General features: G+C 41.5%; 1 protein-coding gene across 6 annotated transcripts in view; it reads left to right on the plus strand.

The window, feature by feature from the left end:
* HDAC8 (histone deacetylase 8) overlaps window positions 1–26620 on the plus strand; it is a 174091-nt gene that overhangs the window by 111394 nt on the left and 36077 nt on the right. Inside the window, exon 10 of one of the 6 annotated variants that reach the window (XM_081042337.1) lies at window positions 18401–19725. The exons of 4 other annotated variants lie outside the window; for them this stretch is intronic. In XM_081042337.1, coding sequence (XP_080898463.1) covers window positions 18401–18403 — 3 coding nt within the window. In that variant the 3' untranslated portion in view covers window positions 18404–19725. Of the gene's footprint in view, window positions 1–10575; window positions 11525–18400; window positions 19726–26620 lie in introns of those variants that run through there. One more of the 6 variants, XM_081042335.1, reaches the window with a different exon arrangement.

Here is a 26620-nt window from a genome sequence, read left to right on the forward strand (position 1 = left end):
CGCCACCTTTCTGTAAGGTGTTATTCTTCAGACAGTTTACAGTAAAGCTGATTAGATTGCAACTTTTCTCCGAGTACATTCCAGTCCTGCAGGTATGCCCTGGTCACCTTGATTACACTTGGCTATTTCCCAAGTCTCCATCAGCAACGCACCTACAACCATGGCTTTGTGTTATGTCATTCTCAGAATTATTCTACGTCTATCTCCAAATTTTCGGGTCACCCTATTGCAGCCTAGACGCTGATTACATTGATTTCTTTAGTTTGATTTCTTTTGCCAAGGCCTCATCATAGACAGATTTGTTTCAGTGTGCTGACGATATTACTACTTCTTCTGGTGTCTTTGCCACTGCTCTACAAATTTGTTTTTACAAGCAGTATGACCTGAAGGAGGTATAATAGATAAAATAAAATTAGATAACATATATGATAGTGCTTTGAAAGTCCAAAGTGCTGAACAAATGTAAGAGATTCTTACTGCTGTAATTTAATAGATAAAGGCAGTGGTTGCTTCAGGCCAGACTTCCGAGGAGAGCAGCTCTTCACATTTCTCTCCCCTTTTCAGTCCCACCACGGGATGAAGAGTCTGGGGAGTGAATCCATACTGTCAAAGCCACAGAGACTGATGTATAAAGCACACCTGAAGGTGTTCATTTATAATGAACAATAGATTTGGGCAATGGATGAGGCAAGGCAAGGCTTTTGTCGTCTGCATGAGCCCTCCTGGCTGCTGGCTTGTCCCAGTCAAGAGACCAGTTACAGACCAGAAAGCTGCTTGGTGAATGCTTAATTACAACAAAAGGAATTGGATGTTCTCCAGAGTTATTGTTTTGTTTGTTTCTTTGTTTTTCATTAAACCTAGGTACCTGAGAAATTGCCTTTCTCCATGTTAGGAATAGTTCTTTCAGCAGAAGCAAAGAAGCCATTGTCTAGAAATAGACAGCTCTCTCCATGGTTATTCCTGGAGACGCACTGACAGATTTTCTCTTCTCCACCCATCTCACTTTAAAGCATCTGTCTTTACAGCAGTACCTCCAGACAGTCAGCTTATAATTTCCCACATCACAGTTTCTCTTCACATGAGTAACGCTTTAGGGTGATGGTTTCCTGACACCTTAATATCTGCATTTCCCAGTATACAACGGGTTCCCCTGGCAGGCCGGCCCCATGGTTCACTGCAGTGCCGTCATGATATGAGCAAAAGTGCGATGCCGCCAGAAGGCAAAAGAGAGTAAGCACCTGGAGGCCTGTACTCACCACCAGTTGTTTGGGAACCAGAAATCACAGGGCGGGGGTGAGGAACTTGAAGTTTCGAAAAGGTCACTGATTCATTCAAATAGGAAAGTACCCAGCACAAGGCCTGATGTGTAGTAGGTCCTCAGTAACAATTTGTGAAACGGAATGACCAGTTGGCCACAGTCTCCGAAATAGTGAGTGGCACGGCCCAAAGTCCCACACCTACTCGTTCCCCCTCTATCACATCAGAAGTAATTTTGTGAAGTATTTTGCTTCCCATCCTGCTTTTAAGATGTGTCGTATGGGGAAGAGCAGAAGAGAGTGGCTCTTCCGTTCTTCTCTGGCTTCACTGTGGACTAGGACTTGTTGAGTTCAGTGTTGGAGTCACTTTCCTTGAAGCCTTCCCTGAGCCCTCCGAGCCCCTTGATTCAAGTCTGCCTTTTGTCATCATTTGTACTTCTCTCTCTCCTATTTCTGGTTTCTCGAATATAAACTCTGGAAGTGTACACTCACTTATCTTTATATCCCCCACAGTGAGGGCCCAGCATAGAGCCCAGAACATAGTAAATGCTAAAAAAATTACTGGTGAACTGAATGGAATTCCATTGGTCCTAGCTGATGTGATTCTCCATGGTTTGATGCGTGACCCTCTGTCTTGTCTCCAATTCCTTTTAAGTTTCTAGTACAAGCTGCTTGAAACTACATATGCTATTGTCAAATTTCAATGGAACTCGCTTCAAAATCTCTTTTCCTCCTTTTTTCTTCACTACCCCATTTTTGGTAAACCCTGCTTCCACCACCCCTTTTATTCATTCATTTATTCACTCATTCATTCACTCACAAATGTTCCTTGACCTCTCGCTATGTGCTGGACACTGGACATACAATGTTAAGCAGACAGAGGGGCCCTACCTTTTAGAACTTGTAATCTCCTGGGAGATCATCAATAAACAAATAATAATATAATTATACATTGTGATAAGTGCTAAGAAGAAAATAAACAGATAGTACTGAGATCAGGACTGACTTCTGAGGCAATCAGATGTAGGTCTGAAGTAACAGAGATGGAAAGAACCCTGCCGACAAATAGCTGCGTTTCAGGGAATAGCATGTGAGAAAGTGGGAAAGAGCTGAATGCGCTCAAGGAGAAGCAAAAATATCGTGTGACCAGGGTATAGAGTGAGGGGACAGTGGGGTGCGATGAGGGCACACAGGTGGGCAGGAACCACACCACATGGAAGCCAAGTGGGGGCCTCGTCGGCTGGAGTAAGGAGTGTGCTCTGACTGGAAGTGCAGTGGGAGCCAAAGTGTTTCTAAGCAGAGGAGTAACAAAATCTAACTGACATTTTTAAGAGATGAGGCTGACTGTTGTCTGAAGACAAGATAGTCTGGGGACCGAGAGACCACTGTCAAGGCTATACAGTGGCCCAGGTGAGAACTGCTGGGGCCTGGACCGGGGTGGTGGCAGTGAAGATGGAGAGAGTGATTCAAGAGATATTTTTGAGGTAGAATTGACAGGATTTGCTGATAATTTGAACGTGGAACCTCTTTGTTTCGCTGCTCAGGAAGGTTGGGCACAGAGAAGCCAAGTTGATAAGGAACCCTGATTTCCGAACCCTGGACTCCTATTCTTTCGTGGCCTTCAGCAGTTTTCACTACCTTTGTGTCTTCTCCCATCTGGAATCATTCACCAAATCTAGCCCCTCCTTTTCTGTACCTCCCTAACTCCCACCTACGCGTGCCATGCCCAGTCTGGTGGGTTATTGTGACTGCCCTCTGGCTGGCCTCATGGCCTCCTTCCAACCTCACAGTACAGGTCATTTGTCATGGCCTCACTTCAACTGTGTCTCTAATAACTCTGCAGCAACTCCCTACTCATTCGAATGAAAATCCAGACTTACTTTGGGCAGTGGCTTCGCAGCACTTCCCCAGCTAGCTCCACCCAACCCTTCCTGTTTGCTCTGGTCTCCCACTATAACGCAGCCCACACCTTCAATTTTAGCCTTTTTGTGGCTACACCTCCCACCTGTAAGCTTTTAGGCCAGCTGCTTTGTGTATGAAATTCTGTCTCTTCTTCTGTACTTTCTTGACTCGCACAAATATTTTTCTTGAATCATTTCAGTCACTCAGTCTTTATTTCACCAAGTAAGAATTGAGTGCCTCCTTTGGGCTGGAGACTAGTAGCTATGGGGAATGAAAAAGTCAGTAGGAGATGGTCCCTTCCCTCAAGGAGCTTACAGTCTGATGGGAGAGACATATTTGTAATCAAATAATCACAGTGCATTCTGTTAAGTGGTAGAGGGGCTGTAGATGCAGAATGCTGGACGTACACATAAGAAATAGCAACAAACACCACTGAGGGAAATGAAAAAGTCTTCACAGAGAAAGTGACATTTGAATTGACTAGAAGGGTATATAAGTCTTTTTTCCAGTTGAAGAAAGGAAGTAAGGGCGTTCCTAGAAGAAGGAACCTCTTGTTATGTGATGATAATAATAGCTAGTGTGTGTTGGTTTTCAGGTACAAGTGCACTTGTGATAGGGTAGCATATGCCTGAATTACAGGGAAAGGTTCAGTATGGAGTACGTACAGAAGCATATTGGAAAATGAGGCTATAGGGAAAAGTTGGCACAAGATTCCAGAGGCAATAGGAGCCAGTAGAGATCTTTAAAGGAGGGAGTGACATGTACAGTTTGGGCACTGTGGCAGCTGCAGTGAGCTTAGCAGACGGATTATAGAACCATGGAGGTAATTACAGTGGTCCCATGAGAGATGAGCGCTTGAACCAGCCTGAAGGCTGGGGGAACAAAGAAGAGGACATATCTGAAGTCAAAGTGACAGGGTTGGAAGTCTAGTTAGACACAGAGGAATGGGAGAAAGTAGAATCAGGAGATGACTCCAAGATTTCTAATGAGATACCATTACCTGGGACAGGGAACAGAAGAGGAGGAAAGGATTTAGGACAGAAGATCATGAGTTTATTTTAGGGCAATTGGCATTTAAGTCATCAGTATACAAGTAGAAATGTCCAGGAAGCAAATGGATGTATAAGTATGGTGTTCAGAAGAAAGCTCACCACTCACGGCGCCTAGAAGTTCGTCCATTCCCTAATCGCTGTATCTCCTCCTATGTATCCTGTTATGCTAACTGTATACTTGACTACCCTAAAAATGAGGGGTCTTCCTCAATGTCCAGCTTAAGTCCTTGTAGTGCCCTTTGAGACTCTACATAATCTGACCTCTATCACTTCTCTGTCTTCCAGCACACTGACCTACTTACTGTTCTTGGAAGGTACCAGGCACACTGCAACCTTAATGTTTTGTACTGGGTATTTTCTCTGCTTGGAATGCTTTTCCCCAGATGTTCACATAACTCCCTCACCTCCTTCAAGCCTTTGCTCAGTTGCCACTTTTTCAATGAGACTTACCCTGACCACCATGTTTAATACTACAGCTGCCGTTCCACCATCCCCAGCCACTCCCAATCACCGTTTGTCTATCTTTTCTTCACCCATAGCACTAATCATCTGCAAATATGCTGTGTAATTTACTTCTTTATTATATTTATTGTTTTCTCAAGTCTGCCCCTCCTCTAGAATGTAGGCTTCCTGAGCGCAGGCGTTTTTCTCTCTTATTCACTCATAGATGGTCAGGCACCTAAAATACTGCTGGGAGCATGATAAGCACTCAGTATATATTCATATTTGTGAAATTAATGAATGAGAGTATAGGTTCCTGCATTCTACCTCCTAAATTCCTGTCTGCTATATACCGTTGTGCCCTCAGAGCCAAATAGAAATACAGGAAGGGGAAACAAAGAGATATCAGAATGGTGAATTCAACTTAACTTTTTAAAAAGAATCAAACGCATTCCTTCCAAACTCTTCCAAAAAATACAAAAGAAGGGAAGACTTCCTAAGAATTCTATGAAGCCATTATTACTTCAGATTTCAGAACTTACTACAAAACTAACGTAATCAAAACACTGTGGTATTAGTATAAGGATAAACATGTAGATCAATGGAATAGAATTTAGAGTTCAGAAATAATCCCTTGTATTTATGGTCAATTGATTTTCTACAAGGGTGCCAAGACAATTCAGTAGAGGAAAGAATAGTCTTTTCAGAAATGGTGCTGAGACAACCGGTTATCCACATGCGAAGTTGGACATCTACCTTCACTTAATATATAAAAATTAACTCAAAGTGCATCAAAAACCTAAATGTAAGTGCTGAAACTATAAAAGTCATAGAAGAAAACATTGGTATAAATCTTTATGACCTTGTATTAGGTAATGGTTTCTTATATATAACACCAACAACATAAATGACAAAAGAAAAAATAGATAAACTGGACTTCATCAAAATTAATTTTTTTCTGCTACAAGAGATATCTTCAAGTAAATGGAAAAACAAAATGGGAGAAAATATTTGCAAATTTTATATCTGATGTGGGACTTGTATCTAGAATATATAAAGAACTCTTACAACTCAATATTAGAAGACAAATAATTCAATTTAAAAACAGGCAAAGGATCTGAATAAACGTTTCTCCAAAGAAGATTATATAAATGACCAAACAAGGACATAAAAAGATGTTCAATAACCTTAGTCCTTACAGAAATGCAAATCAAAACCACAATGAGATACCACTTCACACCCACTAGGATGGCTACAGTCAAAATGTCAGGTAATAACAAGTGGACAAAGACGTGGAGAAATGGAACCTTCATGCACTGCCCCTGGAAAATAGGCTTGTAGTTCCTCGAAAGGTTAAACCTTATAACTCAGCAATTCCACTCCTAGGTATACATCAATGGAAACATGCCCACACAAAAACGGATACACAAATGTTCATAGCGGAATTATTCATATTAGCCAAAAAGCAGAGACAACCCAAGTGTCCATCAACTGATCAATATATAAATAAAAGTCAATATAGCCATACAATGGAACAGTATTTGACAATAAAGAGGGATGAGGTGCCTGACGTAAGGACCACATACAGTATGATTCCATTCATATGAAATATCCAGAATAGGCAAATGTATTATAGAGACAGAAAGTAGATTAGTGGGTGTCTAGGATAACATGAGGCGAGGGGGTGGAGACTGACTGCTAATGAATACTGGTTTCTTTTAGGGGGAACAAAAGTATTATAAAATTAGATTGTGGTGATAGTCACGCAGCCCTATGAATATAGTAAATGACATTGAATTGTATGCTATGGATGGGTGAATTGTATGGTCTGTAGATTATATGTCAGTGAAGCTGTTTTCCCCGAGATGATGGTGGCTTGAACTATTGCAGTACCCATGTGGACTGTGAGAAGTGTTTTGAAGGTAGAGCGAGCTGGATTTTCTCATGTATTGTGTGTGATGTAAGAGAAAGCAAGGACTCAAAAAATTTTCTTCTGAGCACCTGGAATGATGGAGTGAGCAACTGACACAGTGAAGACTGGGGGGGCACAGTTTCTGGTAATAAATTGAAGAGTTCAGTTTGGACATGTTGCGTTGGAAACGTCAAGTAGGTTGAAGGAAAGAAAAAATACACACACACACACACACCCTACAAATGATATATCGTGATATTGTAATTCCAATGAGTTGAAGTAGCATTGCACAGCTGGGTGTTAACATATGGATAGAATTTATAACCATGAAAATAGATGAGATCAGCGAAGCAGTGTGCATAGCTAGAGAAGAGGTCTAACAACAGGCCTCTGGGACAGTCCAGCATTAAAATGTTTGGGATGCGTAAGAACCAGCAAAGAGAGCGTAAGCAGTGAGACAAGAGGAAACTGAAAGTGTGTGTTGTCCTGGAAGCCAAGTAAAGAAAGTGTTTGCAGGAGGAGGAGGAACTGAGCAATGTATGGTACCGAGAAATCAAGTGAAACAAGGACTGAGATGTGACCATTGGGCTTAGCCACCATTCAGTCATGGGTGACTTTGCCAAGAGCAGTTTTGGTGGAGCTAAATGGGAAAGTCTGGTTGGAGTACATTGAGACAATGTAAGGAGATACGTCTCATTTCTATACACCAGCAACAAGAATCAAAAATGCAATTTTTAAAAAGATACCATAGCAATAAAAATATAAGGTATCTATGAAGAGAATCTGACAAACATGCCAGAGACCCTTTATGGAAGAACTTGAAATGGAGAGCTATCCAGTTCACAGGTTAGGGTTACTTGATATTGTAAAGATAGTCTTTCTCCCTGAGTCAGTCATAGTGTAATTCCAGTCAAAATCCCAGCAGGGTTTTTCATGGAATTTGACAATCGAGTTCTGAAATGTATGTGGGAATGCAAAGAAAAGCCAAGGCATTCTTGAAGAGCAGCAAGGTATCAGATACTAAGATGTGTCACACAGCTACAATCCTTAAGAGCATAATGTTACACAGAGCTCTGATAAATAGGCCAATTGAACTGAATAGAAAAGTCAAAAACAGACCTCTACCTATTTGCAAATGTGATGTATGACAGGTAGCATTGCAGATCAGTGGGGTCAAGGATGAACTCTAATAGCTGATTTGGGGGGAATCGGTTATCCATAAAGGAATAACAAAACTAGATTCCTACCTCACGTCAAACACAAAAATCCATTCTGAATATGTTAAGTACTTTAAACTTTTGGAGGAAAATATAGTTCCAACGTTTTCAACTGGCAGTGCCTCCACCCAGGGAACATTTGAAAATACCGGGAGTGCCAAAAAAATGTATATAAGTGGACACTTTGGTCAGCGTTGCTCAAGCAGTAGTTCACCATAATCCGAAGTGTCGGGACGCTGATGGTAACCACTTTGAGCACCTCTTGTCATTGCAAAAGTCAAACGTGACTTGTGTTCATCTTTTGTTTTTGGTATATATTGAGGATTATGATTTCAATTCAGTTTTTTCCTTTCTTAAAATGTGTATGCATTTTTTGGCAGCTTCTGTATATAGGAGAGTTTGGGGTTGTTATAATGACAGGAAGAGTGCCAAAGGTGTTTGGTACCCAGGGCCCAAGGATGCTAAGTGTCCTGCAGTGAGAGCCAGCCCCATATAAAGAGTAACTGCCCAGTGCCTAATGCCAGTAACGTCCCAGTCAAAAAGAAACACGGATATAGGAGAATTTCTCTGTGATCTTGGGATGGGGAGAATTTTGTTTAAAGAAACACAAAAAGCACCAACCAAAAAGTAAAAAAGTAATAAATTCACTTACATGAAAACAGAGTGCCTCTGGTTACCCGAAACACCATAAAGTGAAAAGACAAGGCACAGAGTGGGAGGACTCCTACCTGACAATGTATTAGTATTTGCAACATACGAACTTTATATAGCGATACATCCAAAGGAAAAATGGGCAAAAGATATGAACAAGCCTTTCACAGAAGAGGAAACCTGAGGCATGAGAAAATGCTCAACCTCATTAGCAATCAGGGAAATGCAAATCAAAAGCACAATGAGTGACCAAAAAACAGCAACACAAAATTTCACTTTAATCCACCAGATTGAAAAACTAGGTGTTGGTGAGGATATGGAACACTTCCGCTTCCGCTGGGAGTGTATGTTGGGCAAGTAAGGGAGACAATTTGGCATTATCTAACAAATTTGAAAATGTGTAGACCTTACAACTCATTGATTCCACTCCTGGAAACCGACCTTAAAGATTAGACATGGGCGAGTGTACTATAAAGGAAGTTCATAGGCCCCAAACTAGAAACAATAGACGTGCATCTATCACCTAGTCTTACACAAGGCAATGAATGAGCCACTGCTGCAGATAACCACATAAAAGGTTCTCAGACACAATTGCGATTAAAAACAAATTGTAGAAAGTTTTAGTGTGATGCCAGTATTGAAAGTTCCAAAGCAAGCAGAATTAGAGTGTATATTGTAAGGGTTACTAAAAAACATGTATGTGTAGGAAGATGGTACAGAAATGCAAGGGAGTGACTTTTAAATATTGACGATGGTGGGGTCCTCTGGGAGAAAGAGCTGTTGATTCTTACTATGCTTCCTAACTTATATAACTATTTTTCATGTAGAAATTGCACACAAACGTGATTTATGTCTGCTAAGCCTTTTGTATATATCAGTGGCATCATTCCTTTCAATGCAGAGCAGAGAAGAGTTGTCTCCTAAGTTTCAGGCTACGACCTGCCTTTGGAGATTCAGTTCTCCCTGGTCTCAATCCTGCGGGCCATCTAGCCAAGGGCAGGCTGCAAATGGCAGGAATGAGCACTCCCTGTCTTAGGTTACTGGGCCTGCCAGCATCGCCCTGGGGGAGCAACGGAGATAGCCAGCAGAAACACACAGACTGTACCACGGCGGGTACACTTGGGGGGTCTCTGAAGGTGGGGTAAGAGGGAGGAAGACAGCACTGGAATGCTTTCTAATGGCATCCTCACTAGCTTATGTGACCCTGGGCAATTCACTTACCTTCTCCAGGCTCAGATTCCTCCCCTGTCCTCTTCAGGATGGAACTAGCGTGCACTTGAGAGTCGCTTCCAGCCTGAGCACCACAGTATTCCGATCCTAAAAGTCCACTTGAGGGGAAGACAGTTTGCATGTTTACACTCCAGTGTCCAGGTTAGCGATTAGTAAGCCCCTGTCTGTCGATCAGAGCTGTAGCAGGTATTGGCGAGCGGCTGTCTGGTGGTGTGGAGAAACAGAGCCACGTGTGCCTACAAACAAAGTCACATTTGCACAATTAACCTTAAGAATATAAACAGAAGTAGAAGCAAAACTGTCCCCAAGCCTTTGCAGGCGGTCCTCCCTCCTCCAGACTGCCTTTGATTACAGCGGCTTCTGTCTCTTTGTATGAAACCTTTCTGAGGCATTCTGTCTCATGTGCACGTTTTAAGAGGGGGAAAAAAAAGAAAAGCTGTCTTTATCAGGTTTTCCCCATATAGCCTCCCTTCCATCTATGTTTTTCCTCGGCTTTATAACAACTCCTATCTCTACCAGGAGAGACTTCTATGGGCAAAACGAGCTTGGTCGCTTGGGGTGTGAACTAAGGGTTAAATTAAAGTGACAGCTGTCTATACAACTGGCCAGAATGAGGAGAAGGCTCAGCAGCGTTTGTGCTTCTCACTGCCTGTCTCCCTTCCACCCCTCTGGCCAGGGTGCTGAGCTGCTCTTAGAACTTTTTCTTTCCCTTGAACTATAGTTTTGTTTGTTTGTCTCAGCAGCACTTTTGAGGAACTGCTTTTGTAAAGGCAAAAGAGACAGTGTGCTACTCTGGGTGAGTCACTCTTCCTTAGTCAATGCTGCTGACAATCTCAGAGATTAACAAAGATTGCCAAGAGTGGCTGCAGTCCAGCACCCAAATGCTCACACAATTTCCCCCCTTTCCATTTTAGGGTGAAAATAATCAGGGACAAGAGGAGGAGGGGATTTATGTGAATAAATAAGACACTGTCTTACAGCCAAAGCGACATTCAGATTCTCAGCTGGCAGTGGAATTCTTGAGCCTGATCTGTAGTGAAAGCATGAGCAAACTGCTAAATGGAATGCAAAGGCGACCCGGGGCTTAATCTCTGTTCCAGTCAGTCTGCAGAAGAGCCTCAGAGCAGTACTATTCCTGGAAGGCCAAGCGTGCACCCACTCGCTGCCCCACCCCCCAGGACGAGAAAGCCAGGGCCTCCATGACTGAGCCAGCAACCAGTTGCTCGGGTGAAATAGCCTATCTGGGAAAGAAGCAATCTGAAAGCGCTTTATAAACTGTAGAGTACTAGGGGACGTCAGGTGGCCCTGCCACTCACCCGTTTCTGATGTATACTCTACTCCTTCAGTTGTCTTTTCTCATTATTGGACAAAAACCACAGAATTTTGTGGTGAGAGGTCAGGCCCTGCATATAATCAATCATGCCCAAGTCCCAAGACGTAGAAGCAGAAATTGGCCTTAATTCTGGATTTCCCAGTCTACACATGGAGAGCATTTGCCAGTCAACAGTCTTACAAAGACGTCATAGAATGGGCAAGAAATGACCCTCCGAAAGCTTTTGGTGGGGGGTAGCTATAAAGCCTTTTCAAGGAAAAGCTCTCAATTTCCACACGCTGTGATTACTTCTGCATCGAAGTAGAAGCCCTTGATTCCGATGTCACATATCAGATGACTCCTCAAAAGTGCTCTGAAGTGGCTGAGTCGCTGTATCCAGTGGTGGCTCTGCCCAGAGCGACTGGACGGTAAGATCAAAGAGCTCTGTAGGCTGGGGCATCCTTGGGCACCTCACCCAGCCCCTACATTAAGTCAACAAAGGAATTTGAAATTTGTGATTAAATAAAAACAAGAACTTCATCATTCCATTCACCCATCTGCCCGTTGCTTATTTTGAGTATGTACTTAACAGCACTTTCCAGAACAGAGCAATCCCTACGTAGAGACAAAGATGGCTCTAATGCCAGGGCATGGCAGGGAGGCATGTTGCATTCCTTCCCTCCCCATCCTCCCTTTCCCAGAGCTCATCCAGCTGACAGGTGCCAGAAGGGAAGAAATGTTAGCAAATGTTACTTTCCAGCCCCAAAGAAGCTGTCACAAAAGGGAGACGGAACAAGGCAGCTCATAAAATCCTTCAAGTGAGGGAGGTAGCGAGACCTATCTAATTACACAAGATTAGAAACGGTTTAACTTGTTGAGAATGTGCTACATGTGAAATGAAACAAAATGACACCTCTGGCACCCTGTAATGATACTGTATTGGGAGGAAAGCACAAAGGGTTGGTTCACGCTATCAGTAACACCAGTTTTTCTCACCCTACATTTTTGACACATCTGGTTTTAATACGGTGGTCTAAGTGAAGTAAGTTAACTTTTCACCCACTGTTCTGGCCCTACTTTTCTTCAGTGTACACTTCCATTTGTGTTGGCATTGCCCTTCTCTCACACCTCCCCTCGCTAACAAAGGTACAAGACGGTTATGCTCAGAGATTCTGCTTATCTCTGGGCTCTCGATTGTTTTACTGTTGAAATGGCACTAACTGATCTGAAAGCAAGGCTAGCCTTTGTTCCAGCTAAATTCAACAGATTTTAGCTTTGTCCTTCTACCTAATTTGTTGAACTACCAACAGAGAATAAGAACTCCCTACGTAATCAATGAGTCACTAAACATCCTGATTTTCCAAAGTTAGGGGGTGGTCATCTGAGCCACTGTTAACTAGAATATTCGGGGACTCTGATATCTGCGTAATTGACCATTTTGTGTCTGTGTTGGTGATTATATATCGAAGGTCTGCCAGATGGGTGTATTTCCCATGAAAGCAGAACCTTCAAACTACAAAGGGAGTTTTCTTGTCAGAACAAAAAAAGGGTTTTACTCCCCCATGAGCAGAGGAAGATAGGATTTTGCAAATGGCTATGATTAAAAGCCAGAGTTTAGATTTTGTTAGTGTTTTGATACAAAAATGGAAACATGTACTCATTTTTTTTACCTTCTTTAGATTTGTGCCTCACAGGACTTTGGAAACAGCAAGATTTGTAACTCTAAGCTGACAGGAATTATGTGCTGTGATTAGAAGGTACAATTTAAATTGTGCACGATCTTAACTCTTTCTAGGACCTTTCTCTGTGTTGTGAATTCTGTCCGGACTACAGATTATAGTTGGAAAGAGGGGGGCGTGAATCGTCAGCCAGTCCTCCAAAAGGTGCAAAGTCTTTCAGGTGGCTTCTGGTATATTTTTCTTCTGTCTGAAAGGAATCCAACAGGGCACTTCTGTAGCGAACGACTTAACCCTAAGAAGTGACTAATAACGGGACGTTTCATGCCCTCTGGCAAACCAGCAGAGGTGATGATTTGAGGCACAGGTACCATTCAGTGGCTGGAGCATCCCAAGGATTGCTGTGTATAGCCTCGACCTAAGAGAAGCATCATTTTCACTACCTTCAAAGTCAGCAAGTCTTCACTAAGCACATACTATGTTTCTATAATGTTCTCTGAAATTTGTTAATAGATTTCTTTTTCCAAGTGGTCAGGGAGTTTCATCAATCATTAACTGACTACTGCTGTACACAGGCATTGTGCTGGGGATCCCAAGATAAATCAGAGGTCTTCCCTGACTTGCAGAGCTCAGAGTACAGTGTGAGAAAGAAGAAATTACAAAGGGGTGTCAGAGTAGAGTTTCCTTGCAAAGACCTCTGTGAGTGTACATAAAGGAATGATTAATTCTCTCAGGAGGGCATCAGAAGGGCTCACCAAGGACATGATATTTGAGCTACATCCTAAAGGAAGGGTAGGATTTCACCAGGCAGACAGGAGAGGGGGCAAGAGCATTCCAAGCAGAGGGAACAGCATGTGCAAAGGCTCATTAAAGCATGGTGGGGAGTTCTTCTTACCATCACTTGTGCTAATGTTGAGTTGAGATTTTTTTCTCATGATTACACTGCCATTTTTAAACATAGGGCATGATATTTTAAGGCAATGACAAGAAAAGGCCTGATAGATTTGAAAGTTCTCCTTATTAAGCTGCGATGCTTATCTAGTGTCTTGCACACAGCAGGCCCTCAAGAAATGCTTGCTGAATGATGGCTCTCGTATCTCTTTCCATTTATAAATCACTACTCTATCAAAGATCTGCTTCCAAAGCAAAAGTCCTGCTTGTGACTTAGGAATGGCTGTCCACAGTTCTGCTCTCTGTCACCCCAGCCTCCCCTACTCTTGAGGCTGATGTCCTAGGAACTTTACTGATACTGGCTTATATGGACAGGTATACCTCCCATTTTAAATGTTATGGCAGAACCTAAACATGATTGATCAAACCCTTTATATGGCAATAATAAAGATATGAGTTGTCTGCACTGAACGTAATGTGGTACTGCCTATTCTTTGTTATTGTTAAGAAAGAGAAGCTAAATTTTTATTATTTTTATAAATTATGTCATAACCTTTAGGGTAGTAATAAATTTGTGCCTTGAAAATCACCAAGAAATAGATGCCAGAAAATGTGGTTAGACATAAAATCATTTGCAAGTGATATGCAAGTACGCTTGTAATCCTTTTACTGGGTGTCTGGATCCAGTCTTTGGGGAGAATCCCACCAGGGAATCTTGTCTCATTGTGAATCTGAAATATATCAGAAATAAATTTCTTCAGTTCCAAACCTTAGCAGCTATGTGACTGGCTCTTTCAGGCCTAATCTAGAGGCCACAATGGCAGGCCACAGAATGTACTCTTTCAGCCCCTGCACTGCAGTGGGTGAATTCTTTCCACGGCAGTTATTGAGTGCCTCCTGGAGCCAGGCACAGTGCTAGGTTCTAAGAATACAGAAGGAAAGAAGAGCTATGTTCCTGCCCCCATGCCACCCTCAGCCTAGTGAAATGGCTCATAATCTCTCCTGGGTCATGGTCCCTTTTGAGGTTCTGATTCTAACTGGCCTTACATTACTGAAATATTAAGGTAGCAGCTTTCTGTTGCCCCAAAGAAAGGCAAGAACTTTTGTCCCTGATAAATGGAGTCTTGTGAAACCCAGTGTAGGAGGTTATTTTTTCTAGACGTTAACCTTTATCCTCTTTTGGCGCCTGTAGCACGGTAGAGAGATTAGGGGCTTTTGAGCCAAACCGTTTGGAATTCTGACCCTGTAACTCGCAGTGGGACTTTGGGTAATTGACCTGGTCTCTAATAAGCTCAGTTTCCTCAGCCTAAAAGTGGTCGTCATGCGCACTTTGCAGAGTGGCTTGGCTATGAGGACTGAAGGAGTCAATGTGTATGAAGCACCTTGCACAATCAGTGTTCATAAGTGAGAAAGCGAGATTTTTAAACCCAGGTCTTTCTGATTCAGAAATCCAGTCTCTGCTTCCTCACAAAGGCTCTGAAAATACTGGATTATATTTAAGTATCAGCAAAACTCCATAAGGAAGGGACGCAACAGCACAGCTGAAGAAACAAATGGACGGAAAGAGAGAAATATGCTAATTTGTTTAGAGACACTTGGGATGTCTGTGACAAAGCTGACACCGAGTCCAGAGTCTCAGCATCCGTTTCTCGCTTTGAATGCTCAGCATCTCCTTGTGCAGTTGCATTCACTCCTTCTGTAAGCATTCATTGACTACCACTGTGTGCCTAAGCATTTACTGACTACCACTGTGTGCCCACCTTGGCTGTAGGTGTTTCTGGTGATTTAGGAGACATGATCCATGCCTTCTAGGCACTTACAGGCTAGAAAGGAGGCAGAAGCTATACCCAACAAACAATTAGAGAAGAATGACACAAGACAGTGTGTAACCAAGGACCAGTAGTAGGCAAAAGTAAGGGCCGCCATAACACAATACTACAGGCTGGGGGGCTTAAACAGCACAAAATGATTTTCTCACTGTTCTGGAGGCTAGTTGTCCTAGATCAAGCAAGGTCCATTGGCATCAATTCCTGCTTAAGAGCTCTCTTCCTGGCCTGAAGACAGCCACTTTCTGCATCCTCCCATGGCCTTCCCTCAGTAGTTCCCTCAGGGGTTGGGGGTGTAAAGCAAGTTATAACGAAGACGCTAATCCTGTGGGATCAGGGCCCCACCCTTATGTCCTTATTTAACCTTAATAACTTCCTTTTTCTAAGTACAGTCACACGGGGGTTAGGGATTCAACATAGGAATTTGAGGAGGACACAATTCAGTCCATAGCAGTGTATCTGTTTACGTGTGTGTTTAATCAGTCTAGCATTTTTTTAGACAATAGATTAGACAAGTACACCCGTGGCACTAAGGTGACAGTTAGGAGGCTGTTGTGGTACTCTAGATCCCAAATGCATTTTGGAAGTAGAACCAACAAGGCATGTTGCTGGGTTAGATGTAGACGTTAGAGACAGGGAAGTGTCAGGGAGGACCTCAGGGTTCTTTCTTGGGCAACTAGGTGAATGACTGATGGATAAAGGGAACACTGGAGGAGGAGGAGTGGTTTGGGGATGGGGTATCAGTGCAGTTCCTCTTCCTCCAAGCTCCAACTCCCATCTCATCTGTCTGTGAAGTCCTCCCGGGCCACCCCTCCCATCCAGAGTTAGTCACTTCTTTGAGATCCTGTAGTACCTGACACGTATTGTTATCTGACTCCTTATCACATTGCACTGTAATTCATTTACTCATCTCCCCAACTAAACTGAATGCAAGGGCAAAAACTGTCCAATACCTCTGTCCATCTGCAATTCCTGCCACAGTGTTGGGAAACAAGTAGGTCCTCAGATATAGAGATGATGATATCAAACTCTCAGAGTGATTACTATGTGCCCAGTACTGATCTAAGTGCTTGAGAGGCATCTACTCCTCTGTATCCTCAACAATTCCATTATTATCCCCATTTCACAGATGGCTTGCCCAAGCTGGTGTAATGAGTAAGTGGCAGAGCCAGGATTCGGACCCAGACAGGCCAGCTCTGGAGTCCCAGCTCTTCACCACTTTACTACACAGGCTCCCAGTGATTTTTGCTGCTCAAATGATTGGTGTTGCCCTTCAGATTCTTTCCCGTAGGGCAGCATTCATCTCTTCCCACCCTACTGTTTCCCAGTCTGTGATTCACTTAGAGCTTGTGAGCTGCTTTCATGACTCCAGGGAGCAGGGAGATTCCTCTACCAAATCCAGACACCCCTCCATCCTTCCATCTGGCCCGCTCCTTAAGTACCTGCTTTCTGTCTCCCCTCCAAGTCTCAGTCTTCCACCCTTCTTGGCTGCCAGCTCCTCCCTGTTCAGTCTTTTGTAGTGTAGGGACCAGGCTTAGCTAACTCCTGCGAACTCCAGTTCACACACAGGCTCAAATTGACTGCATGCCCTGTAATGCCCCCAACTGCACCCATCTCACTTGGCTCCGCCTGATATTTTGTTTTGTTTAGTTTTGTTTTTTAAGGGGGGCTGGAGTTTTCAGTTTTGATTCCCTGCTGTTCTACTCTGAGCGAGTACCCACCCCCAGGCTAACAGAGCAAATAAGAAGGAAGGTGACCCGTGGGATAACAACTGTGCCATTGTGTTCATTCCCCTACTTTGCATTCCCTCAGTGTTTTGGTTTTGTGCTGTTTTATTTAGATTTGGAGAATTTTTAGAAAGGTAACAGTGATATATGGTAAAAACATGGTTCCTAGAGCCAGATACACCCACCACTTCCCGGGTTTGACCCAGGGGAAGTCATTTAACCTCTCTGTGCCTCACTTTCCTCATCCGTAAAGTGGAGCTAATGTGTTACCTACTTGATACGGTACCTGTAAGGATGTAATGAGTCAACCTATGCAATACTTGGAACTCTACCTGGTGCGTACAGTAGCAGAGGAAAAGATAACAAACGCACATATCCCCACTATTCAAAATTGAAATTGGTGAAGATTTGACCTTAGCTTTATGTCTTTTGTTAAAAATCACTTGTCATAGATAAGTTAAACATTTTGTGACCCTCACCCCCAGTCCTACACTGTCCCCACCTCTGCAAAGGTATCCATCGTCATGAAATAATGTGTATCTTTCCAGTCCATTTTCACAGTAATGACAAACAAGATTTGATATGGAGATGGGGGTGCATGGTTTCTTTTCTGTTAATCTACACAAATGGTACCAGAATGTACAATATCATCTTGCAACCTGCTGTTTCATTCAATGTGGTTTTTCAGCTCTATCCATTTAGATCTAGGTTAGTCCCTTTAAGCGCGCTATAGTATCTCGTTGTGTGGGTATCCCATGTTTTTGTTATCCATTCACATCGGTCATTTTGTACTTGTGTCTTTGGGCACAAGTGCGCAGAAGAACATGGCCTGGGGTCATATCCCAAGCTGGTGACTCTCAGCAATTCTTTATGCCTCAATTTCCCAATCTGTAAAATGAACAGAACTATACATGCCTCCTGGGGTTGTTGTGTGCATAAAATGGGCTCAGGCAGTTAAAATGCTTTCATGACTAAAACATGGTAAGTTACTACTTGTTTTTACTATATTTATCATACATTTCTCCCTCAAATATGAGCGTACACCTTTTTTAAAGTATAGATATGTGAATAAAAATATACTAGAGGGATATTCATCAAAATGTTAACTGGTGTTAAAAATGAGTGATTTTTTTCTGTGTTTTTTATATCTTCCAAGTTTTCTACAAATGAAATGTGTTATCTTTGTAATTAGAAAACAAAATCACAGTAAATGCAATTTTTAATGGAAAGGAATGTAAAGGAATTGAGTTGTTACTTATTATTTTAAAAAATTTATTTTCTGGTGAACGGGGGCACTGCAAAAATAGTGAATGAGGTCTTAAGAAGTGGCTTACTTCCAAACAACAAAGGAAACCATCAACAAAACAAAAAGGCAACCAGTCGAATGGGAGAAGATATTTGCAAATGACATTTCCAATAAGAGGTTAATATCCAAAATGTATAAAGAACTCATACGTCTGAACAGCAAAAAAACAAACAACCTGATTTTAAAAATGGGCAGAGGACCTGAACAGACATTTTTTTCCAAGGAAGACATACAGATGGCCAACAAGTATATGAAAAAATGCTCAACATCACTAATCACCAGAGAAATGCAAATAAAAACCACAGTGAGATATCACCTTACTCCTGTCAGAATGGCTATCATCAATAAATCAACAAACAACAAGTGTTGGTGAGGGTGTGGAGAATGTGGAGAAAAGGGAACCCTCGTGCACTGTTGGTGGGATTGCAGATTGGTGCAGCCGCTATGGAAGGCAGTGTGGAGGTGCCTCAAAAAATTAAAAACAATACTTTAAAACCAGCAATTCCACTTGTGGGTATTTACCCGAAGAAACCTAAAACACTAATTTGGAATATGTTCATTGCAGCATTATTCACAATAGCAAAGATATGGAAACCATCCACATGACCATCAACAGATGAATGGATAAAGAAGTGGTACATATACACAATGGAATGTTAATCAGTCATAGAAAAGGATGAAATCTTGCAATTTGCGACAACATGGATGGACCTTGAGGGTATTATGCTAAATGAAATAAGTCAGATGGAAAAGGACAAAAACTGTGATTTTACCCATATGTGGGATATAAAAGAAAGAGGCAACAAACAAACTAACAAAACAAACTCATAGATACAGATAAGACAATGGTGTTTACTAGAGGTGAAAGGGGTGGGGGAGGACAAAATGGGTAAAGGGGGTCAATCAAATATGGTGACAAATGGAAACTAGAATTTTTTGGTGGTGAGCACGCAACAGAGTACACAGATGTTGAATTATAATGTTTGTTTTTTTAAAAAAAAGTAGCATTATAAGAGTTTAGAAACAATGGAAATGCTTACCGGTAGAGAACTGGTTAGCTATATTACATTGTGACAGGATCCCCAAGATCATTTGGTTAAAATAAAAGCACAAGTACAGGACGCTGTGTCGAGCATGTTATCATGCTGTGTTAAAGTTATATTTTTAGGCTCAAGAGAGTCACAGAAATGCTGATAAGGGAACTGGGTGTCTAGGGCATGGCAGAGTTTCATTATTTCACTAAATACTCGTTTCAGCCTTTCAAATTTTGTACTGTATGCATCATTTACTTTCTCAAATTTTTTAAAATAAAATACTTTTAAAGTCTCTTATGCTAGAATGTAGTGGACTTATTGTAGTTATTGTCAATATCTCCCCAAATGCCTTAATCTGGCTTCCAAAGTTAGGGGAAAGAGGCTGGAACAGGGCCCTGCCTTGCCCTGGCATCTGGCTCTAGAACCTGCTATGCTGCTGCCCCACCCCCAGGGCAAAAGGGTGCAAAGTGGTTGCAGGAGCACGTAACAGCCTGAGTAGAGGAGTGGGTGCATGTGTGCATTGGTCTGTGTGCAACTACCAACAATCCTTTGAAAAATGTCAGGTGGAGTATGGTACGAGATGTAGCTAGAGAGCTGTGTTTGGGTCAGGCTATGGAGCCGATGTTTTTCAGTCATGCTAAGTAGCTTAGACCTTCCTATCCAAGATACGCTGTCACTAAAGGTCTTACAGTAAGGGAGTAGAAAGATCCAGTGTGTATTCTTGAGAGTTTATGTGGGCTGCTGTACAAAGGATGACCTGCAGAGATAGGAAGAGCAGCTCAGAAGCTGTTAAGAGATGATAAATGTCTGAATTCAAATTGTGAGCTAGGATTTGAACCCAGGCCTGCCTGACTCCAAAGATCAAACATTTCTCCATACAACACACTGTCTGCAGAAATGAACGACTGAGTTCCTTTGTACCAGCTTTCCTCACACTAACACCGGAAGTACTATCAGCAGGAATATGGCCTGATTTACATTGAAACAAAAAGGAAACGGCCACCTGTTAATAAATCCTTGCATTCACAAATGCAATTCCTTGTAAAAGAGGAAACCTCAAAATCCATGCTGTCATCTTTCTGGTTTTCATTAAGTCCTCTTGCTTACAACATCAAAGGGAAACAGGAAGTTTGCATCCTTCCTTGTTCTTGAAATATTTTTCTTAACTATTATTATAAATCACCCTGTATAGTCTACACTTCAGGTATTGAAACTTTTAAAGCAGTGTATCATCCATGAATTCCCAATTTAAAAAAAAAGAATGTGAAGAACACTAACTTTGTAATTAAAGTATTTTAATCTTTGATTATTCAGAAGGCAATTTGTGAATCCAGGGTGTCTTGGGGTCAGTGTTAAGAACATCATTATCATATGCTCCAAATAGAAGGGGCAGGGTTTATTCATGCCGTATCTATCATCAGGACCTAGTACATAGCAGACTTTCAAGGACTGAAGTGGGTGGGTGAATGAATGGAAGAGGACTTGTAGCAGTAGACAGGACACACGCTCCTGACTATATAGCTTTCCCAGCACCAACTTCTTTCTCCTATAAGTAGAGTATAGAATAGCAAGGCTGGCAAAAACGACCTGTAGGATCTTTGGGTCAGGGAGAAGGAAGAATACAGTTCTCTCATTTAAAGTGTGCAACTCAGTGGTATTTAATATATTCACAAAGTTGTGCGATCATTACCACTTTCTAATTCCAGAACATTTTTGTGCCCCTAAAAGAAATTCCATGCCCACTAGCAGTGAATCTCATTCCTCTTCCCCCAACGCTAGTGACAACTAATCTACTTTCTGTATCTGTAGACTTGTCTATTCTGGACATTTCATCTGAGTGGAGTTCTACAATATGTGCTCTTTTATCAGTCGCTTCTTTTACTTAGCATAATGTTTTCAAGGGTCATCACACTGTAGCATCTATCAGTACTTCATTCCTTTTTATTACCGTATAGGAGCTTTCTGAGCCAGTGATTTGTGGTTTAGGTTATCATAGCATTTCCTACATTTTGGACAACCAAAGGAACTCATCTGAAACTGAAGAGAAGCCAGCATGAATATAGCCCAGAATGAATGAGATTACGTCCATCCTCATCCTTGGCAGTGGCATAGTTGTGCTGAGCCAAAGACCTGTCTTAATAGGATAGCAGACCCAAGTTATGTACTGTGACCTCCTGCTGGCACTGTCCTAGCCTAGGAAGGGCTCGTGGGTGCTGGTATAATGGGATGAGGCAAGGGCCTCATAGTTGTGTTTCTGGCTTGGGCAGAGCTTGGGTGCAATTCCTCGTCTTCAGACATCTGAGGAAAGTATGTCGGGGATCTCTTGGTTCCATTTGTTCTGTTTGCCAGTGAGCAGAGTACACTGCACTGTGCAGACAGGTTAGACAGTTTATTGTAGGCTGATGAAAGCAGATTAAAAAACCATCAGCTTGGTGGGAAACTAGCTCAGAATCCAATCCAAATGTCAGATGAAATATTTACACAGCCAGGAGATAAACCAAGGGAAACAGTGTGCCCTTTGTGTGTGCCTCTGAGTGTGCAGGCACACACAGAGCTGCTGACCATTTGTCAACTTCCAAGATTTATTCTGCTGCTTCTGGCAAGGGACAGCCTAATGATTTAATAGCTTGTCAACACCTACACAGAGAAACAAGGACTGGCACTTCCTCATTTCATATTTTCTTTGCTTTAAATAGGAATTCCTATTCTAAGTCACTGGAACCTGGAAATCAGACTGTCAGGTTTCTCTTGACTTGAGTGCACAGTTCCTGAATTTGAGCATGATGGATGTTATAACTTTCCTGTTATACAAACACAGAGTTGCTACCCTTTCAGAAGAATCCATTGAGTTCATGTCCTAAAGCCTGAGTGTTTGCTTCAGACCATTGCCCGTGAGCCAATTTCAAATGGAGTAAAACTGTTTTGTTTCTGTCCCATGAACCTCTTGAGTTGAATGCCTGTTTGATCAATCCACTGCCTAATTGCCACATTTACATTTGAGATGGAGAACTTGTTTAGAGGATTTAGTAGAGAAGAAGACTGAACTTCTTGTGCAGAGTATTATTCTCCAGGCATACTTGGGCAGTTGGAAGTTTCCTGAAAGCTGTGACCATGTCCTCTTCAGCTCAGCAAACCCCCCAGTGCCTAGTACAGCATCTGGCATACAGTCACCTTCCTTGATTGATTTTCAGACAATTTGACCATGATCGAGTGAATGGAGTGACAGCTTAACCAGAAGGTTACATTTTATATTAGAATAATACTTTGGGTACACTGAGTCTGTATCCCAAAGAGAGGCAGTATAATGAAGTGGTATAGAGCTTTACTTCTCAAACTTAATAGGCTTGTTAAATGCAAACACTGATTCAGTAAGTTTCATGTGAGGCCTAAGATTGTGACTTTCTTGCAAGCTCCCATTGAAACAATACTGCCAGCCCAGGGACCACACTTTGAGTAGCAAGGATCTAGAGCTATGTTGTCCAATATGGTAGCCACTAGCACTTGGAATGTGGCTAGTCCAAATTGAGATGTGCTATAAGTGTAAAATACACATCACATTTCTAAGACAAAGTAAGAAAAAAAGTAACATTTCTCAATAATTTTATATTGATTACATGTTAAAATGATAATCTTTTTAATATATTGGATTGAGTAAAATACATCCTTAAAATTAATTTCACTTGTTCCTTTTTACTTTTCTAATGTGGCTACTCAAAAAATGTTAAATTACATATGTAGCTCACATTATATTTCTACTAACCATCACTAATCTACAGCAGCAGTTGGAAAACTTTTCCAGTAAAGGGCCAACTAATAAATATTTTAGGTTTCTCAGGCCACGTGGTCTCTGTCCGACTATACATAAAAGCAATCATAGACAATACATAAATGAATGAGCATGGTTGGGTTTCAATAAAACTTTATCAAAACACGTAAGGTGGTGGCCTCACATACCAACAGCCCACAATCGTGGTGAAAACCAGTGGCCTAGCAGACACCTGAGGGGGCTGAATAGTGTTGTAGCTCCTTCCAGGCCTCATTCCCAGAGAATTATTATTTCACTTGTTTGGTGGTTCCCTGGAAGACCTCACTTACAAGGCTTTCTTTATTAGACCTGAGTCAACAGCGCATTCAATGTGAAAAACTTTTTCCCTGGGGCACTTGTCAAAAACAATTAGAAGCAAATGATTAATTTCACAGCTGTCTGAGGCAATAGATAACAGTTGAGGCAAACATCAGGCTATCGAAAAAACTAAAAGGAAAGGCTAGGGAATGAGATGTCCATAGGGTCTTTGAAAAGCTCTAAAATGTTCCTGGGAATCTAAAAGGGCACATGCATGCAAAGGGTTGTGTTCATGCCTGAGGCTATGCACATGCTCGTGAAAGACCTGAGAAAGACCTAAACTCTCACCTCTGGCTGACCTTCAAGCTTCGCACAAATGAAGTGCTAAGACAGAATTATCAACTTCCTGGCTGAACATTGACGGTATGCCCCAACATCCACACAAAACCTCTTGACAAAGACTTGGAGACTTACTGGTTCCAGGCATTAGGAACATCTCTATCCAACCATTAGCTGATCACTAATCTAACCAAGTAGAGATTTCAGTGGCCACACATGACAAAGAATACAGACTTTAATGAATTAATTTGGAAAAGTCACTAAACAAATAAACACCACAAGAAACAACAAACCTTAGGGAGGGGGAGAATCTGATTTCAAGAACTACCAAATCATATCATTTAAATTTTTGTTTTTCAACAAAAATTACAAGATATGCATGAAACAAGATAGTATTGCCAATACACCAGAAACATTAATCAATATAAGCTGTCCCCGAGAATGTCTAGATGTTGGATTTACTAGACAAAAACTTTAAATCAGCTGTTTTAAATATATACAAAAATTAAAGGAAAGTATGATAAAAAAAATCTGACCAAATAAACAATATCAATAAAGAGACAAAAATTATAAAATTAAATTAAAAACAAATAAAAATTCTATAGTAAAGTAAAATAATTTAAATGAAAAATTCACTAGAGGAGCTCAACAGAAGATTTGAGCAGGCAGAAAAAAGAATCAGCAAACTTGAAAACAGGTCAATTGATATTATCCAGTCTGAGAAGCAGAAAGTAAAAATAATGAAGAAAAATGAGCAGTGCTTCAGAGACCTGTGTGACACTATCAAGTGTGCCAACGTATACATAATGGGAGTCCCAGAAGGAGAGGAGAGAGAGAGAGAGAGAAAGGGGAAAAAAGAATATTTGATGAAATAATGGCCCCAAATTTACCAAATTTGATGAAAGACATTGGTCTATACATCCAAGAAGCTCAAAGTAAAATTAATTCAGAGATCCACACTGAGAAACATCCTAAACTTCCAGAAGGCAAGGACAAGGAGAGAACATGAAAGCAGTAAACGTCCTAAGTTATACACAAAAACAAATTATTAGAGGTAAAATATGAGTTCATATGGCCAAAATCCAGAGCACTGACAATACCAAGTCCTGGCAAGGCTGTGGAGCAACAGGGATTCTCATTCACTGCTGGTGGGAATGAGAAATGGTACAGCCACTTTGCAAGACAGTCTGGCAGTTTCTTATAAAATTAAACATGTTTTAACCATATGATCCAGCAATGACACTCCTTGGTATTTACCCAAAGGAGTTGAAAACTTATGTCCACATAAACACCTGCATACGGACGTTTAGAGCAAAAAACATAAAACATAATAATCTCAATAGACACAGAAAAATCATTTGACAAAACCCTATATACCTTTTCATCATAAAACCACAATAAATTAGGAATAGAAGGGAATGTCTTCAACCTGATAAAGGGTATCTATCAATAATCTACCTCTAATATCATACGAAAAGGTGAAAGACTGAAAGCTTTCCTCCTAAAATCAGAAACAAGACAAAGATGTCCACTCTTGTGCCTTCGTTCAACATTGTACTGAAGGTTCTAGCTAGGGAAATTAGAGAAAAAGAAATAAAACTCATCCTAATGGGAAAGGGAAAAGAAAGCTGCAACTATTTGCAGGTGACATGATTTTGTATATAAAACGTCCTAAGTAAATATTTATCATATACAAGGAATCCTCAATAAGATTAACAGCTGACTTCTGATCAGAAACCATGGGGGCCAGATATTCAAAGTGCTGAAAGGAAAAAAAATCAACCAAGAATTTTATATCTGGCAAAACTATTTATCAAAACTGAAAGGGAAACTGAAACATTCACAAATAAACACTGAGGATTTACTGCTACGAAAGAAATATTAAAGGGAGTCCTAAGGCTAAAATGAAAGGACACTAGACAGTAATTTGAATCTATATGAAGAAATAAAGACCATCAATAAGAGTCGCTACATAGGTAAATATAAAAGTGTATCAGGGGGCGGCCAGATGGCTCAGTTGGTTTAGAGCGCGAGCTCTGAACAACAGGGTTGCTGGTTCGATTCCCACATGGGCCAGTGAGCTGCACCCTCCACAACTAGATTGAAAACAACAAGCTGCCACTGAGCTTCCGGAGGGGCAGCCGGATGGCTAGGTTGGTTAGAGCGCGAGCTCTCAACAACAAAGTTGCTGGTTCAATTCCCGCATGGGATGGTGAGCTGCACCCCCCACGACTAAAGATTGAAAACGGTGACTGGACTTAGAGCTGAGCTGCGCCCTCCACGACCAGATTGAAGGACAAGGACTTGGAGCTGATGGGCCCTGGAGAAACACACTGTTCCCCAATATTCCCCAATAAAAAAAATTGTTAAAGAAAAGTGCATCAGGAAATTGTAACAGTTATAAATAAATAGTATATTGAGTGCTTACAATAGCACCAGGCATGAAGTAAGCACTTACAAAGCATTTGCTCTTATTTCAGAACATTTTAAGAGTTTAGCCATTCAAGTGTTTGTTAAGGGATCAAAATATTCAGACCTTAAACCAGACCCTTTGCCAGACGTGTGACTCTTCCTTTCATTTGGCATCATTTCAATATTACTGTATCTCAGGTAATAGGGAGGAGAGGGTGAGAAATGGGGGAATGGCTGGTTAGTGGAGCACAGAGACCCAAAGTCAACAAATACTGTTGGACAAATGGCACTGATAGTCTTGTTTGATGCACACTCTTAAGCAGCCAACAGGTTAAAGAAGATGCCACAAAGAAAGTTAAAAAAGACTTTGAGA

Source organism: Rhinolophus hipposideros (genome assembly GCF_964194185.1).
Source record: "Rhinolophus hipposideros genome assembly, chromosome: X".
Taxonomy (NCBI): Eukaryota; Metazoa; Chordata; class Mammalia; order Chiroptera; family Rhinolophidae; genus Rhinolophus; species Rhinolophus hipposideros.